We start from the raw sequence: 18,932 nt of genomic DNA on the forward strand, positions 1-18,932 counted from the left end.
ACAGGTTCGGTGCATTTAGCCCGTTGACCGATAGTCTTTTAGCTATAAAAATAGTCACTATTAAAATACAACGAGATAAGGCAAGACCTATCACAGTTAATGAGAACAACATTAAATATTGCCTTTGACGAGACATACACCTATTATCAACAAAATGTAGGGCAAAAAAGAGGATAAATTTTAAATAGAAAAAAAATGATATGACTAGAACCACAACAAAACACTCGAACTTCACACACAACAACCTGTCCAAACCATGATGAAAAACTATAAATTAAATTGCGTGTGTTTGTTTGTGTTTACGAAAACATTGGCGAAAACATCGGCGGAACCCATCGATAGTTCGGACATCGATCCTGTCAACCATCGATGTGAAAACATCGAAACATCGATGGTCAACCATCGATGTTTCGATAGTATTGCATCGACATCGCCCATCCCTATCACTGGTATGTTGTTGTGATTAGAGCCCATAGAGAAAAAAAAAAAGGAGGTGTTTGCATTTCGGGCATCTTGGAATTTTTTGATGACTTGATGACGTAGGTGGGTACAGTGTGAAGGGGACGTCCCCTGTACCCAGCTGTACCCACCTACGTCATCAAGTCATCAAAATATTCCAAGATGCCCGAAATGCAAACACCTCCTTTTTTTTCTCTATGATTAGAGCCGGCTGTTATCATTGACACTCATGTGATGTGGACCCACAATACTTTTTAGTCGTGAACTACACGTGTTTTTAATGAGAAATTTCCACATCACGTCAAATTATGCTAGGTTTTTCCAAGTTTGAGTCTAATAACGTAAGTTTTTCTCTGCACCCTTGAATCTGTTTCCTGAATCGCCCACGCGGCTCCCATTCTAACCTCAATTTCCCCTCAGCCCTCAGCAGTCTAGGGTCGTGATATAAGGTGGTGCTATGTGTTTAATCTCTATATTCGTTCCAAAGTATTTTTACCTATGAATTAAATTCAATATGTAATAATTATTCACATGGCCAGTGTCTCAGATTTTCAGATGAGAACTGAGTTGTCCCATGTTGTGAATGACTTTGTCTGCGCTCCACTCCGAAGGGTACGCCGGATGGAGTATTTTTAAGAGTGAGAAGGTGAACCTTAATACCATTATTAGATGCTCTAAATTCCTAGCCTGGTGAGTTATATTTTTTTTTTCAACCTCTCATGTGCCCTTGAGGACTCTCCACTTTTTTCCGATTATACCAGGGGATCTGATAGTATGTCAATAGACTTAAACTGGAATGTCAGATCCTCTGTGTTGACCCGTGTGGGGTAGCGAGCCACTAAACATCTGCCTAAATTCACAATAACTTGACGGTACTTCATTAGTACAAGTCTCCTTTTCTCCAAAACCTCTTACAAAATACTCCTAATTTTTATTTTTATGAAATAGAACTATTACTGACATGATTGAGGGGTGTTTCGGAATGTAATTCACGAAAGCTTGTTGATTTTTCACTCATGATAACTACCTAAGTCAATAAGTGGTAAAAAATGGTCCATTCCATTATTTGACTTATCATCCTGATCGTCCATTTTTGCCGAAAACTGACAGAGTGTTTTTCTAACAAATATCGTTCTCAGTAGACATGAAGCTGTTCTCTTCATTCAACATATGCCTCTGTATATTGACTGTAGAAATGCCAAAAAGGCACTTTGAAATTAAGATATCTATGATCCATTCTACTATTTTTCAAGGGAGAACTTCTCTTTTCTCAACCTCCCCCTCCTTATGATTGTTGAACTTCTCAGCTCTCTGGTGCAACTTTCCCCGCTTTCAAATCAGAGCTGAAGATAGATTCAACAATCTACTGAAAATTCCTCATAAAAGTAGCCTTTAAAAATGTTCGTACTCTCACAGCTCCTCAAAATTTGATGAATGTAAAGCAAAATGTGTTATTTTTGCACACAATGTAAGATGTAAGAGAGCTGTAAGGATGTAAAATTTACCATAATCTCTACTGAGTTTATGTTTAGCAAGTTAAAGTGAATTTCCTTCTTCTACTCTTCAAAGTAATTTCTACTGTAATTTTGATTCTAGGGCCGTGTGTTCTCATTTTTTCTCTAATCTTCAAAATGGTGAAGGAAGAATACAGGGAGCCCAATGTTACGAAAAATATGTAAGTACTCTATTTACTTGAAAAACCACTTCAAAATATTTTAGAAAAATGCAGAGCAAAGTCCAGCTCTTCTGAAGACTTCTCTGGAAAGAATTAGTCCAAACTCCCCCCTCTCCCCTACCTACAATTTTTGCCTCTCCGCAAAATTCAGTTCTATTCAGCAAGAAAATGAGTAGCTATTAGTCGTACTGAATGCTAAGAAGGTCTTTTTTTGTGCATGCTGTTTTTTCATTCTCTAACATCTCTTTTGAGTGTAGGACACCAAGAAGGTCATGAGGAAAGGGCTTTGAAAATGAAGAGGCTTGTTCAAGTTAAACAATCAAATTGTGTGATATTTACAAAATGAAAATAATTTTTAGCTGACAGCAAAGGATGAAATGAATCACCAAAGAGAATGTTATCACCTTGAAACTGGGTTGGCTCTGGATTGTAACTTAATGGTTCTCTAAATGGGGAGGTGGGGGGTTAAAAAGTGCTTACCTCCTGGGGTATCTGAAGAGGATATTCCTTGAAATCCTTTCCCTTCCAAAACACTAATGAACACCATTTTCCCCTGAAGAGAAATAGAACTTCAATTTGCCTTTTACCTCCATCATACGTATATTCAGTCTGAAGGTGGAGTCTTACACCAAATAAGTTTAACTTTCAGACTGCGACAGAAGATCCTCCATCTTGATTCTTGCATTTACTTTCAATGCTAAAAACTGACATCCCAAAATCTTCTGTTGCTGTCTACAAATGTATAAACTTATTTTATGGGCCTCCAAAGTTCCTGCACTGTGAATAGACACACCGCCAGCTCTGGATTACTTTTAGAAAATACATTCATAATCAGTGAATTGACACTACCCTGGAGACTTTTCAGAAGAAGAAAAAAATCTGGAGTCACTTTAATTTGAATTTTAAGTGAATATCATATTTTCAGTTTTCTTTATATTTTGTATCACATTTTTCCTTCTTCTAGCTCTCATGTCAGCTTTGGCATTGATAGCGCACAGCAGATGCAGCAGCAAGCGCATCTACATGTCGTCGCAAAGAGTTTGTATCAGCAAGATCCCCACGTACACCAATTCCTCATGGAGTTCTTGATCGGAAAATGGTAAGTATTGCCCTTTTATCCATCTACTCTGAATAAATTTTGACCTAACATTCTGTGACAAATTCGTCTGGAAACTAGTAAAAGTTCTTTGTCAAAATATGTTTATCAGCAGATTCAGCAAGATGTCAGTATCAAAAATTTGGGGGTGGTGGGAGAGATATTATAAGAATAAGTTATAGTTGCAAATGGAATAAAGTTTTGGGCAATTTCTAGTTGTAGGTGAGATAGTGGGACAACTTTAATTCAAGGTTGAAGTTTTTCCCCTCAAAAATGAAAACTAGTTTATAGTGTACCTCAAGTGTTTAATGGAACCTCTAACATTAATTATCTATCCTCAGTTAATACCAGTTGAACAGACTGTCCTCCAGTAAGTTTGTATACAAGAAGGATGTAAATATTTTTTCCTGTGGAAACTTTTAGTCATTCTTTGAGAATTTTTTAACAAATTAAGCAACCTTGTAACCCTTTTTTCTTGTATTTTATTTCCAGGGAACAAATCAAAAAGATGCGAACTGTGCAACGTGTGGTAAGGGTCTTGCTGAGTGCATTGGTCACTATGGGTATATTGACTTGGAGCTTCCTGTTTTTCATGTTGGCTACTTTCGATCTGTGATAAATATTCTGCAAACTATTTGTAAGGTGAGCTGCAACGAATTTTTTGTTCAATCTCCGTTCAAATTGTTCGTGTTAAAGCTGAAAACCAAATTCGTCATTAAAATGTGGTACCAAAATCATTGAAAATGCATATTAACGCCTACTCAACTGCTTTTAGCAAAATTTACACAGACTTTTTTAAATTTATAAAATTTTCAAGTAAAAAAACTGGTGCTCTTAACAGATTGAGCCAGGTTTTTTCTTAGCAGTTGAATGCCATTAAATTCTACATATTGATGGAGAAACTGCAAAAATGCACACCTTAGAACATACCAATTTTCTGGGGAAAAAACATATTTCCTTCCTTTTCACAGTAGGTAATAAGGTGATGATTCTTAGAGGTAGCAACAAGCAAAAAAAAAAGATGATTTTTAACACTCTGCAAGCATTTTTGGAAATAACTTCAACTGTTAGTGGTGGAAGCCTCTATTATTTTAATGCCATTAACTCTGAATTGGGGTATCAGACTCTGACTCCACTGAATTGCTTGAAGAGCATTTGTGCAGCATTGGCTGCAAAACAACGGTGATAGAGGCAGTGATGATTTGACACTTTACATCATCACTTAATTGATACTAGTTTTTTTTTCTGCAGTCTATGGAATCATACAGGGGCTGGCACAGAGTATGCATTTTGGTAATTAACAATGAGACATGCAGTAATTGATTCATTTTTTTGAGTGACTTCCCAATTGTTTTTGATTAAAATATTTTGATGGTAGACAAAAGAAATCTCCTATAGCTCATCATGTAGCTAACTCTAAACCATCAAAAATCGAGGTACTAAGTTTGATAGTTTCACCATCAATGTATCATGTATGTATCACATTTTGTATTACATATGTATTACATGCGGTATGTATTACATTTTCTTTCTTGTTGCGTTCGCAGTTAAAAAACCATTCTTTTTCTGTATGACATACGTGAAAATGAATATTTCTAAAGAAGAGAGGAGGACGAAAAAGGGACAAAAATACTGTAGAAATGAGGTGCAACCTGCAATTATCCTCTCTATTCTAATAAAATCATTTTTAAGACGCTCGATGGACGGGGTGAAGAAGCGGAGTAAGACCGTCAATGAGCAGGAGTGAGGAAGAGGAGTTCAAAGGTCAGAATGTTAATAGAGTAGGTCTTTACTTTCAGAGGCCTTTGTTTAGTCATGGACAGGTATATGTGGCCCTGTCAAGGTCGGTTTCTAGAAAAGGAATCAAAATTCAGAGTAAGGAGAAAGTCATGAAGAATATTGTTTGGCGGGACTGTCTGGATAGAAAAGAACTAATAATTACTAACTGAGCTATAAATACAGGCAATAGCATGAATGTCTCTTTTCAAACACAAGTATTTCAATAATACTCACTCCCCATACTGTTAAAATTCAAAGGATCATGGTTTTTTTATGCTTCTCCAGAATCCCATGTGTGCCCGTGTTTTGTTGACAAGCGCTGAAAGTCAGATCTATCGAGCCAAAGTTAGAAATCCTGCTCTCTCATACTTAGTAAGAAAAGCTCTTAGGAAACAAATCCAAGATAAAGCAAAGAAGAAAACAATCTGTCCTCATTGTGGCGACATCAACGGCGTTGTAAAAAAATGCGGATTGTTGAAAATCAGTCATGAGAAGTACCGGAATAAAAAACAAGAATCTATTATTCAGCAAAAACTTGGTATGTGCACTCTTTTCCTTTCTTTGTCAGTATTTTCAGTTTTTTATGGGCAGTAATCATTTCTCAAGTCAGGGGTGCAGAAAATTGACGATCTTGCGATCCTACGATTGCGGCAAGTAAGAGGCAAATTCTTCTTCTCTTCTCTTGGGTTGTGAGGCAATTTTAAAAAATGCTAGTTTTTTTCCTGCTCAGTATTTTAAAAAAGTTGGGGCAGATCACTTATTGTAGTGAAAAATTGGACGTCTTGCCACAAAATCGGGCATTGGACAGGGAGGCCAATTGGAAACATGGCTGTGAAGCAAAAACGCTGGATCAGGGGAAAAGGTGGCATTTTTTAATTTTCTGCACCCCTGAGTCAAAGTAACTTATAGATTTTCCATGTTTAATTGGACTATTATTTCATTTTTCATAGTTGAGTAGCCACAAAAACGAAAGTTAAGTAATAGCTATTCGGAAAGCGTTAAATTGCTAGAAAAACCTAAACTTTCAGCAGTATGTATCGGACTCCATTTCTCTCTGTATACTGTCAGTAATAAAGAATGCTACCACATTGCAAACATTTTCTGAGGCATTTATTATCTGCAATATTGAATTAACTTGATTTACTACCAACGTCCTGAACTGTTAAAGGTTCAATCATGATTATTAATTTGTTTCAAATTTCTCCTTTCAAAAGTGAGAAATGGTACCAAAATACTTCAACTCCTGAATATTTTGCATGTATCTTTGTCACATATTCTCATTATTCTGCAATTTTTTATTTTTTCTTTCTTTCTTTTTCTTTTTGCAGAGGAATTCAATGAAGCTGTAAAGTCGAATCCAGAAATAGAAGCAAACCGAAAGTATGGTCTAATTCAAATTTTAAATCCTCTAGAAGTTTTACGTTTGCTAGAGACAGTACCAACAGAAGATGTCCCCTTACTTTTGATGAACCCCGATCGCTCTTTACCAAGTGACCTCATTCTTACCAGAATACCAGTCCCTCCAATATGTATTCGTCCTTCAGTTATCTCAGATTTGAAATCAGGCACTAACGAAGATGATCTGACTATGAAACTTACGGAGATTGTTTTCATCAATGATGTTATCATGAAACATCGCCAGTCTGGAGCAAAAATACACATGTTGAATGAAGATTGGGAGTTTTTACAACTTCACTGCGCTCTTTACATCAATAGTGAAACTTCTGGTATTCCTGCTAACATGCAACCAACAAAGTCTAGTCGAGGTCTTGTGCAAAGGTTGAAGGGAAAGCAAGGTCGCTTCAGAGGAAATCTCTCTGGTAAACGTGTTGATTTTTCCAGCCGGACTGTGATATCTCCAGACCCTAATCTCCAGATCCATGAAGTTGGTGTTCCTGTTCATGTTGCCAAAATCTTAACTTTTCCAGAACGTGTTCATGCAGCAAATAAAGAATATCTAAGGACACTAATAATGAATGGACCTGATGTTCATCCAGGAGCTAACTTCGTTGAACAGCAAGGTTCCAAGTTTAAAAAGTTCCTCCGTTATGGCAACAGGAGAAAAATTGCACAAGAATTGAAGGAAGGGGACATAGTTGAAAGGCATCTTGTTGACAACGATGTTGTTCTATTCAATCGCCAACCTAGTTTACACAAGTTAAGTATAATGGCTCATCAAGCGAAAGTCTTACCCAACCGAACTTTTCGCTTCAATGAATGTGTGTGTACTCCTTACAACGCTGATTTTGATGGTGATGAAATGAACTTGCATCTGCCACAGACCGAAGAAGCCAGGGCAGAGGCTCTAGTTTTGATGGGTAACAGATCTAATCTTGTTACGCCTCGTAATGGAGAGTTATTGATTGCTGCAACACAGGATTTCATCACTGGTGGTTACCTTCTGACCCACAAAGACACTTTCCTGAATAGGAATGAAATTTCCAGGTTGATATCTTGGTTGATAACAAAAACATCAGCTTTAGAAATCGAATTACCAGCACCGTGTATCATAAAACCAGTGCCTCTGTGGAGTGGTAAACAAGTTTTTAGTGTTCTACTCCGTCCGAACAAATGGAGTCCAGTTTTGTCAAATTTAAAAGCGAAAGGGCGAGCTTATACCTCTAATGAAGAACTGTGTATTAAAGATTCATTTGTATTGATCAGGAACTCCAAATTGATAGCTGGTGTCATGGATAAAACAACACTTGGATCTGGAAGTAAAAACAACATTTTCTACATCCTTTTGAGAGATTGGGGAGAATCGGTAGCAACAACTGCCATGTGGTTGTTGGCAAGAATTGCATCTTATTATCTAATGAACAGAGGATTTTCTATTGGTATTGGTGATGTGACTCCTGGTCAAGGACTTCTTAAAGCAAAATACAGTCTCTTGAAAGCTGGGTAATTCTATATTTTTTATTTAATTTATTCATGTAAATTAAATTTTCCTATATTAAGTAAAATTTAATATTCTTTCAGAGAAGATATCCTGAAACATACGTTCAAGATATGAGGTTTCTTAGTTTTATGATGGATATTTCAAGCCTCATGTTGGAATCACATTCTTCACTTAAAACTTCTTTTTCATTAGTGTTTGGCTTCCACTCAACTTTTTCTTTACTATTGAATCGGTGAAACATGAACTTACTGAATGTATCTGACGTTTTCTTAGGTACACAAACTGTGACGATTTCATCAAAGCAATGGCCAGTGGCAAATTACAGTGTCAAGCTGGTTGCACTGCAGAAGAAACTCTTGAAGCTGTCATTTTGAAAGAACTGTCTGTTATTCGTGATCATGCTGGAAAAGCTTGTTTGAAAGAACTTCACCCCAGCAATAGTCCTCTTGTCATGGCTGTCTGTGGATCTAAAGGTATTGCACATTTGTTTGTTATTTTCTCATAAATTGACAAATTTGGATATCTTACCAAGTACAGAAACATATTTTTTGAAGAACTCATTGCTGATTTCTCTATTCAAAACATGCGTCTTTTCATAAGATGAACATAAATTTGGTAAAAATATACTCAAATCTTCAAAACTTGTAAATTACCTTGAAGGTCCAATGTTATTTGATTAAATTTAAAGAAACGAGTGATATTCTTGTTTCTGTTTCAGACTCTCACCAAACCATTTTTCATCTTGTCATAAGCTTCTTTGCTTTTGGATTAGTAATTCAGCGGCCATTTTAATAAATTAAATTAAGTTTTTAAGTTGTCTACTCCATTCCATTTTATCCTATTTTTATTTATTTTTCAGGATCATTTATCAACATCTCACAAATGATTGCTTGTGTTGGTCAGCAGGCCATCAGTGGTAAACGGGTCCCCAATGGTTTTGAAAACCGATCATTGCCACACTTCGAGCGACATTCCAGAAGTCCTGCAGCCAAAGGTTTTGTTGGGAATAGCTTTTATTCAGGTTTAACTCCAACAGAATTTTTCTTCCACACCATGGGTGGCCGAGAAGGTTTAGTAGACACAGCCGTGAAAACAGCCGAAACAGGCTACATGCAGCGAAGACTTGTCAAGTCTTTAGAAGATCTCTGCTTACAGTATGACAACACAGTGAGAAACTCGAATGGAGACATTGTCCAGTTCAGTTTCGGAGGAGACGGTCTTGATCCAACTTACATGGAAGGAAACGGCTGTCCAGTAGAACTAAAAAGAGTGTTAGAGAATATTACCGCTATTTATCCTTGTCGTCATGAACCTAACTTAACCAGTGAAGAAGTTACTTTTGTCACAGATGAAATTTTAAAATCAAAAGAAATGGAAAGCTGCGGAACTGTTTTCATTGAAGAACTAAGGTGAGTGTATCATCTGGATCAAAAGCAGCTTAGACTTTAATCACTGAACTTAAGCCTGTCGGCTCCTATGTGTGCAGGTACCTATTAAAGAAAGATATCTTGATCAGGGTACATATGACTTTGAAAAGTCCTTGAACAACTTTGATTATGGCTTTCTTTTTCTTTCTTTTTTCAAGTCTTTGGAAGCAAGTATTTGATCAACGGGAAACCAATCGTCTGGAAGTTCTTAGCCTTCAGAATTTTAGATCCCTCTCCTACAGCAGTTCTCTGATCACATTTAAATTTTACTTTCCTCACTCATCTTTAGCTGTGTGCAGAAAAATTACACTTTGATGTAACGGTCCTCTTTTCTCCGCTGTCCAAAGTGACCGTGGTGAATATGATATTCTACAGAATATTGCCTTATTTTCAGGTGAATTTTGAAACCGATGGACGACATCAACTTGTCTTGCATATCATAGGAAGAACATTCCTTTGACCTCATTTATCCTTGCAGGTCCTTATCAAACGTGGTAGAGTGTGTAGATCAGTCTGTGAAAAATTCCTTGTTTTTACAGTTTGAAGCTTGTTGAAAACTTGGCAGAAATTTTTAAATTTTGCTTTGTCATGACTGTATGAGTCTTGTTACCGGTCTTGTTGAATCAGCATGGAACTGAAAGATATAATCTTGCAATGAAAAGCTGTTATAGTTATTTTGGCATATTATACCATGTGGCTCATTTTGCCATTATAGTATACATTTTTTATCTAACTCCCAACCCCACCCATCAAATTGATTTTAGCAGGAAAGCCTGAGTTCATTGTTTGGTTTAAATATCTCTGGCAACCTTTCTTTTGAGTAACCTTAAATCCAAAGAAAATTATTTGTACTCACTTTTCTATATGTTCTTCCCTAAAATCACTAAAATTTTGAATGTAAGAACTAGCTCTGGGTATTGCTAGTTCCAGTAAAAATAGTTAATTTTATAAATGGTCACTGTAATTGGAATTGTCCATAAAGAATTGAGCTTGCACTATTTAGTTAGATTTTAATATAATTATGTCTCTGAAGTACCTAGATGCCTGAGCTTAATATGAGTAGTTCAGGATATTAAAAAATTTCAGAAGTTCCTCTTTTTTTCTTTTAATTTTGTTCGTCTCTTCTTTTTCCAGAAAATTCATGACTGATTTTGTCAGCAGAACACCTGAATATGAAAAACTGAGGAAAGAAATGACCATTTTCAAAGAAGTTCAGAGACTCACAATGACCCAACTCGTGAAATTCATAAAAACTTGTAGGGACAAGTACATAAGAGCGAAAATAGAACCTGGCACTGCGGTTGGTGCATTAGCTGCTCAAAGTATAGGAGAACCTGGAACTCAAATGACCCTCAAAACGTTTCACTTCGCAGGAGTAGCTTCCATGAATATAACACAGGGTGTACCCCGCATCAAAGAAATAATCAATGCCAGCAAAGTAATCAGTACTCCAATCATCACAGCTTACCTCGAAGAGGACGAAGATGAAAGCTTTGCCAGAGCAGTCAAAGCTCGCATCGAAAAAACTACGTTAGGAGATGTGACCGAGTACATGGAGGAAGTTTATCTAGCGCATGATTGTTATCTAGTCATTAAAATAGATACATTGAGATTGAAACTGCTTCAGCTGGAAGTTGACATTGAATCAATTTGTGTCAGCATAGCGACAGCAAAACTGAACCTGAAGCACCATCAAATCAAACCTGATAGTGATGCTGTCATCCACATTTATCCTGATTCATTACGAATGAGCCTTGACATGACACTCAAAGTTTTAAAAGATCAATTGCCAAATGTCGTAATTTCTGTAAGTAATTTTTAAAATTGACCTATTTTAGCAATAAAATTTCACCTTTGAATACCCATCAAAAATGTAAAAAGCTCAAAGTCTAATTGTAAAGTGAAAATAATGCATAATGACATTTTAGCATCACAGAAGTCAACAGAGTGGTCACCAATCTATTCTGAAGTAATAAAATCACTTTTCAAAGCATTGGTAGAAGAAATAAAGGGATTCTTCCATGTCATTTAGGGAAATGTTCTCAACTCCTAAATGTCCAGCGGAGATGTAACAAGTAAATAATTATTCGCATGATGTGCATCACATATCACCATTTTTATTATTATCCTCATTCAAAATTGATGCATTATCAGTTATCATCTTTGTTTTCTGACAGTTTTAATTCTCTCTCTTCTATATTCAGGAATGTCATATTAAGTAAGGTGAAAGATCTTAAGATATTTATAGACTTGGACAAAATAACTGTATTAAAGCAAACTATCATCCTGACATTTCATCATGGTGGAATAGAAACAATCTGTGGTTCCAGGCCAGCCTTCGGTGACCCATAATGGAATAAAAAAGCATTAATTGTAATTTACCCTGTAGAATATGTCAGCAATTTGCACTAAACTGCTAATCATAACAAGGAAATAATTAACCTGAACAAAAAAATATTTTCCTACCCAAATTGAACTGAACATATTTTTGAGCTGTTATTACTAGTTTGATTACTCTGTCAGAATAGACTTTAACATTATTCAATTTTTTTTTTTCTTTCTTATTTTTAACTCAAAATTATCGATCCATCAGTGAGTAAATTTTTTTGTGAGTAAAATACCTTTTTCCTTTTCAGTGTCTACATTTGAGCAGGGGGCAAGTTCTCCAAAAGTCAGAGAATTTTGCCCAACCCGGAGAATTCAGGGAAATTTGCTGCAAAACCTTCAAATTTTTTCTTCCATCTAGAAAATCGCATTTTTTTTTTCAATTTCAAGAGTTTTTGCTTTTAAAATTTTCTGTTAGAAGAATTTGTTTGAGAAATCATGCTCAACAAAACATCAAGAATTCAGGGAAAAGCGAGGGAATCTATGTTCAAAAACCCTGGAAAGTCAGAGAATGTTGAAATCAGAGATAATTTATCACCTCTTATCATTTGTATTTTTGTCGATGTAAGTTTAAATCCTTTTTTATTTACATTTCAGGGTTTACCAGGTGTTAATAGAGCTGTTATTCATGAAGATAATTCTGCCGGTAAAACAAAATACAAGCTATTAGTTGAAGGTGATAATCTAAAAGATGTAATGGCAACTCGAGGTGTAAATGGAAAAAAGTGTACCTCCAATAATACGTATCAAGTCTATGCCACTTTAGGGATTGAAGCTGCAAGGTAAGTTTGGGAGAATGGAAAAATGTCACGCTCATTTCTTTTTGGCAGAGTTTGAAACCTGTCCTATAACAAGGAACGAGAGAAAATGGGAAGAGAGAGAAAAAAGGAATAAGAAAGTGAGAAATGGAGGAAGTAGGTGCAAAAGGGGCGTCATCAACTAAAAGGCGTTTTGAGTAATTCACATTCAAAGTTTGTCGTTTTACAAATTTTATATATTGGTGGTGAAACTATCAGACCACCGTTTAATTTTGAAAATTAAAATTTGAAACACTAAATACAACCTGATAACACGCGCTGTCGACAAAGACAGTTTTTTATCAATGTTTGTTGTTCGAGATTAGATCAATTTTGCCCACCTACTAGTAAACAAATTGCTGTATCTTGCTCAAATTTTGAGGTATTGACTTGAAAATTTATACCTGTATTTTATGATATGAGCATGCAGAAAAACTGCTCTCTGCAAAAGGGATGTCATAGACCTAGCGCCTCTTTTGAACCTACCCCTAAAGTTCAGTTTCCCCACAGATCTTTATGAAACTGGGACATATCTCTGGTGCAAAGTTGCAAGCCTAGCAGACTCAGACCAGGTAACTCAGCCAATACAGGGCTTTAACTGAGTCCGGAAAATCTGCGAAAAATTGGAGAATTTCTTCCCTTTTCACACTTGGACCATTTTATTCGAAACTTTAACAGTCTGCCGTATCCTTGAAGAACTAGCTAAAATATGAAGAAATCAATAGTTTTTCACTGATTGATTACCCAGTTTTTCTCAACAAAATCTGGAGGAAAATTGGAAGAAACTTCGGATTTTCATCAGGCATTTGTCCTTAAAGTTCAGGTAATGAGACATTTCAAGATATCTGAACACTGCATCTAAGTTGATTCTTGTCCTCTATTTAGCTCTACATTCTCCAGAAATTGCAAATTGTTTTATTCATTGAACTAGCTTAGATTTGCCAATCCTGCCCTTTTTTTCCACAATCCCCAATGTGATTCCTTTGCAATGTTATTTTCCCACTAATTATTTCTATTTATAATAGATCGACCGTAATGACAGAAATCGAGTCAGTGATGGAAAACCATGGAATGAGTATTGACCATCGACATTCAATGCTGGTAGCAGATCTTATGACTAGCCATGGTGAAACTCTCGGTATCACAAGACATGGGCTGGCAAAAATTAAAGAATCAGTTCTGAATCTTGCTTCAGTGAGTAAATTCTTCTCTTTTCCTATTATTCCATCGTATATTGACATGAGAGCACATTTGCATCCATGTTCATGATTAACTTTTAAAGAAGCCAAGTCTTATATCAAAATGAATTTTTTTTTATATTATTCTAAAATTTCCATGTATTAGAAACCACTAACTTCTAAAGAATTTTTGGAATCTCAATCAAAGGTAGCAAGAAAAAAAGTTTAATATTGTTTTCTCAACTACAAAAGTAGCATTAAGGAAATTTCAATGCAATCTGAGCCTGTAATTTCATAGACTGATTAAGTGGCTACATGATTTGATGTTTGTCGCTGTTTGATAATTCCTTTATATACATAACCTCATCGTAGTTACATCATGGTGATCAAATGCGTTCAAGTGTTTTTTCGCAAAGAAAACTTCGATAGTTTGATGAGTCATGAGATGATTCTTGATCTATTAATGACCAATTCATGTTGCACTAGCACTATAAATACTCAACACAAGATGTGTCGTCGAAGGAAACTTACCAGCGGACCGACTATTGAAATTGATACACAAAGCTATAGACGAAGAGGATCAAAAGGTATGTGGAGGAATCCTATTGATGGAAGCGGTGGTTGCAATGGACAAAGGAGGTTATTAATAAACTACCTAATAGCGAACAGCAACTCACAAGATACCCTATAGATAGTCCATCATTTTCCCTCTTAGTCTATAACAACCATCTGATTCAACCAATAAGATCGCTCTATGTTCCCTATGTCTTCTTTGTCTATCAATGTCAATGATCAGCCTGCAGATGCCGTTTGCTTCTTCTATTTTCTAAACGCAACTCAAAGGCTTCCTCGGCTGCTTGAGCCTATCGCGTAGAAATGCTTGGCATTGTATATGTAAGCTCACAACTCATCGGGTAATTTAGACAGAGTTTGACAACGTTTGTCATTGGATACCTCATATTCATATGTTTTGCTCGCTGGTATGTTTCAGTTTGAAAAAACAGCAGATCATCTTTTTGATGCGGCATATTACGGGCAAACTGATGTTATTAGTGGAGTGTCAGAATCCATCATCATGGGCATCCCTGTTTCAATTGGTACTGGCATCTTCAAGCTACTTCATAAATATCCTTTTTATACCTCACAACTGTTCAAAAAACATCATTTTAACGTGAATTTAGGTAATATTTTGGTACACATCCAAATTGTTTTGATTGATGACAGTTGCTGGGTTTTTCTTTCACTATTCCAAAAATACAGATCTTTTCTTTCTAGTTGCTTTGACAATCAGATTCACTGCAAATGGCTTACCTTAAGATTTTACTATTTCAAAACGTGCCCAATCACTCTCGAATACAAGCATAGTTGTAACAAGTAAGCGGCTGATTAGCCAATGGTTTCAATCTGTAGAATTGGTTTTGCTGTGATAAAATCTTATTTTACGCATTGGGACATCAATTTTTTGCTCTTATTCTCAAATCCAATATAGCGACAGTGAAAGTCCGCAACCACACATCTCAGTTTACGATGACGTAGACTTCTTGTTATACTTCATTTTTTAAATGGGCAATTCTGAAAATCTGTCATGATTTTGCTTCTATGTGCGAAGAAATGTTTGCGAAAGTTTGAAGGATTGATGTCAATTTGTTCTTCTTATAAAAGTAAAATATGAGCAGAGATTTTGAAACATTGCAAACGAGATACGTGACTGGACTTTCACCATCGCTGTATTTTTGAGCTCAGAATTTTCCAAGATTTATCCAAGCAGAACCTGAAATTTGTCAAAACAATTTTGATGCATTTATATCTTACTAACAGGCAGTTTCATCTCTAGGTGGTTTTGCAGTACTTGAAAGAACGATTTGATAGTCGATAATCAATTGATAATATCAGGATCGTAAGACACTTTCTGAAAAATTATTGATAATCACATTATATTTTAGTGTGTCAAGTACCTATGCATTAACAATATTTGACAGAGAAATAATTTGAAATGACTCACAGTACGCCCTAAGTGAAAATTGAAAGAGAAAACAACTTCTGATATTCATATGAAGCGTAAGTTTGGAGCTACTTTGAGTATGTTTTGATCTGATGTTGTATGTTAACACCAAACTTGCCATTGTGAATTGTATATTTCAAAGATTTTTTAAAAATGTCATAGCAAGATGATGCATGATGTTATGCACTCATACCCTAAGAAGGGCTGTTAGAAAGAAAGGCCAGCCAGCAACCATGATGGCTGCCCAGAGTTGGTGAGGCTCATCTGGGGGATGAGAGCAATGAGATGCAGCAACGTGAGCATTGGTGAATAGTGCAGCACAGCTACCAGGTTGTGTGGAAAAATCTGGATATTTCATACCGAGTCATATGGGAAGTGTGCTGAATTTTCAGCTCAATCTGGCAATGCAGTGCAGCTTTTTATGGGCACAAATTGTGAGCAAAGTGTTTTTAGAGCCACCTTAAATTTTTTAGAACCAAAAAGAAATTCAAGAGATTGAGAAGAAGATGGGAAAAATTTGTCGGCCCCCTCTCATAATATGTTAACTTCTTTCTGTGAGCTCCAAGACCCTCCTTTCTGGCACCTCCTTTGGGTCGACTTGATGCTTCTAATGGCTCCTAATTTTTAAGCAACCGCATGCATGCTTTTAAAGCGTAAAGGGCACCCTTTAACTAAAGAGAACTAAGGAGCTTTTAAAGAAAAATTAGTGAGGGATATTTTTGAGTTCATGTGGAGCATATTTGTACAGATTTAACTGGAACTAACCTAACTGTATCAGACATTGCCTGATTCGATTTTTTAGTACAAAAATTAAGCAACTCTAAAACCTGGAATGTTGCTAAAATATTCTTCATAATCAAGAGTGAATTCACAGAAACTTTGAAGGTTTTGAGAAATTTGGTTCTTTGTTAACAGTAGTTTGGTTCTTTGTTAAAACATGAGTGAAAATTAGACAACGTGAAATTCAGCTAACAGGGTTGCCAGCGGTCAGGAAAACCGTGTAAGTCAGGGAATTTATGTCAACCAGGAAAAGTTAGGGAATTTCTGACACATCTACGAATCACAAAAACGTATCACTTATCTTCCAACTGTTTACCCTTTCCGGTCATTTTTAAAGCTTCTCATCTTTAAACCAGCTACCGAGTGCTTTTTTTATAACTTAATCTCTAAACATGGAAACTTTGTCCAGGGTTAAATGAAAATCAGCTTATTGGAAAGAAATTCAAAAATAGTTTACAGTTAGTATTATGGAGGGAAAAAACTTTAGAACTCCTTCCCCCAGTTCCAAGTCAACTGCATTTGATTCCCTCTCAAAAAATGCTGGCCGAGGAGTCTGAAAAAGGAAAAAACCTCTCTTTAGTAAAGCCCTAAAGGGAGAAGTAAACTCTTTTCGATATGCAGATAAAATAAAAAACTCTCTCCTTCTATATGGGAAGGGATGAGAGGCACTGAGAGATGATCTATCTTTAAAAATGTGTGGGCTCTTTCCGACACCGCTCCAAACGAAAATTCGTATTCCTTTCATAAGCGCAACTGCTGACGCTATTGTGTTGGCTAATTTTCAAGTTCAAAGGCGTATGTTGAACAAAAACCCATGTGTGAGTCCAAAAATTTAAAAAAGTAGAAAACTATTAAGTTACAGTGAAATTTACATTGCTGGCAGACTCATAAATAAGTATTTTTCCTGTTTAGGTGAGATACTGTTCCTCATTCGTGGAAAATGTACAGGACTGATTTTAAGGAAGAGTTCATTGCATTTCCACTCCTTTTTTATCTGTTTTTCATAGGGAGTAATAATTCCCCGAAAGATTTTAACGGGCCCAAAAGTGATGAATTTATTTTAGATGCATACCTTGCGGAGAAAGGCTTCTTATTCTTTTCGTTTTTGCACGGCTACTTATAATGAATGAGAACACTGTAAATGAATGGAGACTGCCGGTCAAGTACATATCTCAAACTGCATATCTCAATTTGCAATGTTGCAGACTTCTTGTCATTTTTTTTTTTTTTTTAATGGAAAATTACTCATCATCAATTATCATGAACTTCTGTGATTTTTCATCTCTGTGAAGAAAATTCTGTAAAATCTGAAAGGAATGATGTTGATTTTTCCTCCTCTAGAAAAATGAAATGGGAGCGGAGATTTTAAAATACAGGAAAGGAGACATGTGGTTTCGAAGTTTCATTGTCAATGTATCTTTTTCTTTTTGTGTGTATGACAAGCGTTGAATGTTTTCCTTAACCGATTTCATTTATCACCTGCAAGTCTAACAAATCTGACCATCTACAACAACGGCCATTACTTTTCAACAATGCAAGATATCATCCAACTCCGTGACATTAGAGGTAACAAGATTATCTATCAGCACACCTGCAGCTATTGCTACTTCAGCATTCAAGTGCCTGAATCATGTCTACCACAAAACTGTGTTCCTCAATGTATTTTAATCTTTTAAGTAGAGTTAGGTTTGTTGAATTATGAAATGTTCATCAGAATATATTTCTGTTCATTTTTTACCTGCTTGTTTCTCAATTTTACATGTTGAGGCAATTTGACATCTCCTTTTTCTCCCACCACTAGCTGCCACAAAAAAATTAAGATGAAGGCTATTCACATCAGAAAGTAACTTCTTCAATTGTTTTTAGAGGCTTATGTGGCGTAAATGGATAAATTCATTTATACTTTTGCAAGAAGTAGTGATAATCATCCCTTTCTAATAACAATACATGATAATTAACATACAGTGAGCATGTCATCATTATGTTTTACATTCCCTTAGAGGGTTCAATGCATGAATATGGAAGGTGGTGAGGCCTTATCTCCACAGAACGTTTTCCCTTGATTGCCGCAGTGGAAATTCGCTTTTGCAAAGTGACAAAAAATATTGGCCAACTCAATGTCAATCGCCGTTGAAGGGCATATTCCAACTCATGATTGAACTGTTTATTTTTATCGCGCGGCAAGTAAGTGGAGAAGGAGAAGCAAGTGCAAATAGTTTGCTAATTTTTTGGTTTTCTGCTATTGATGAACCTTCTGTCAATCTATTCAAATTGTATCAAAATCCACCAGGAGCCACTGAGCCCCTATTCTGTGTGGTGTTCTTTTAAAAGTCAATCAGAACGCAAAGCCTTTAAAAATGTTTTGACTGCTTCAATAAGCTGGAAAGGGAGTGCTGAAATTTAGTTGTTGACTTTAACCTCTTTAAAAATACAGTGATATTGGATAAAATTAGTA

At 36.0% G+C, this 18,932-nt stretch overlaps 1 protein-coding gene across 1 annotated transcript; it reads left to right on the forward strand.

Annotated features, from left to right (window-relative positions):
* The first annotated feature begins 642 nt into the window (after positions 1-642).
* Polr3A (RNA polymerase III subunit A) lies at positions 643-18,214 on the forward strand. Its single transcript, XM_072300709.1, is given in 14 exon segments — positions 643-1,149; positions 2,056-2,134; positions 3,099-3,183; positions 3,186-3,233; positions 3,723-3,872; positions 5,295-5,547; positions 6,338-7,910; positions 8,182-8,381; positions 8,768-9,317; positions 10,470-11,142; positions 12,318-12,502; positions 13,543-13,711; positions 14,687-14,818; positions 17,961-18,214. Coding segments are annotated over 13 exon segments (4,137 nt in total). The 5' UTR covers positions 643-1,149; positions 2,056-2,090; the 3' UTR covers positions 18,036-18,214.
* Positions 18,215-18,932: the final 718 nt, after the last annotated feature.

The sequence above is a fragment of the Bemisia tabaci genome, chromosome 5, assembly GCF_918797505.1.
Source record: "Bemisia tabaci chromosome 5, PGI_BMITA_v3".
NCBI lineage: Eukaryota > Metazoa > Arthropoda > Insecta > Hemiptera > Aleyrodidae > Bemisia > Bemisia tabaci.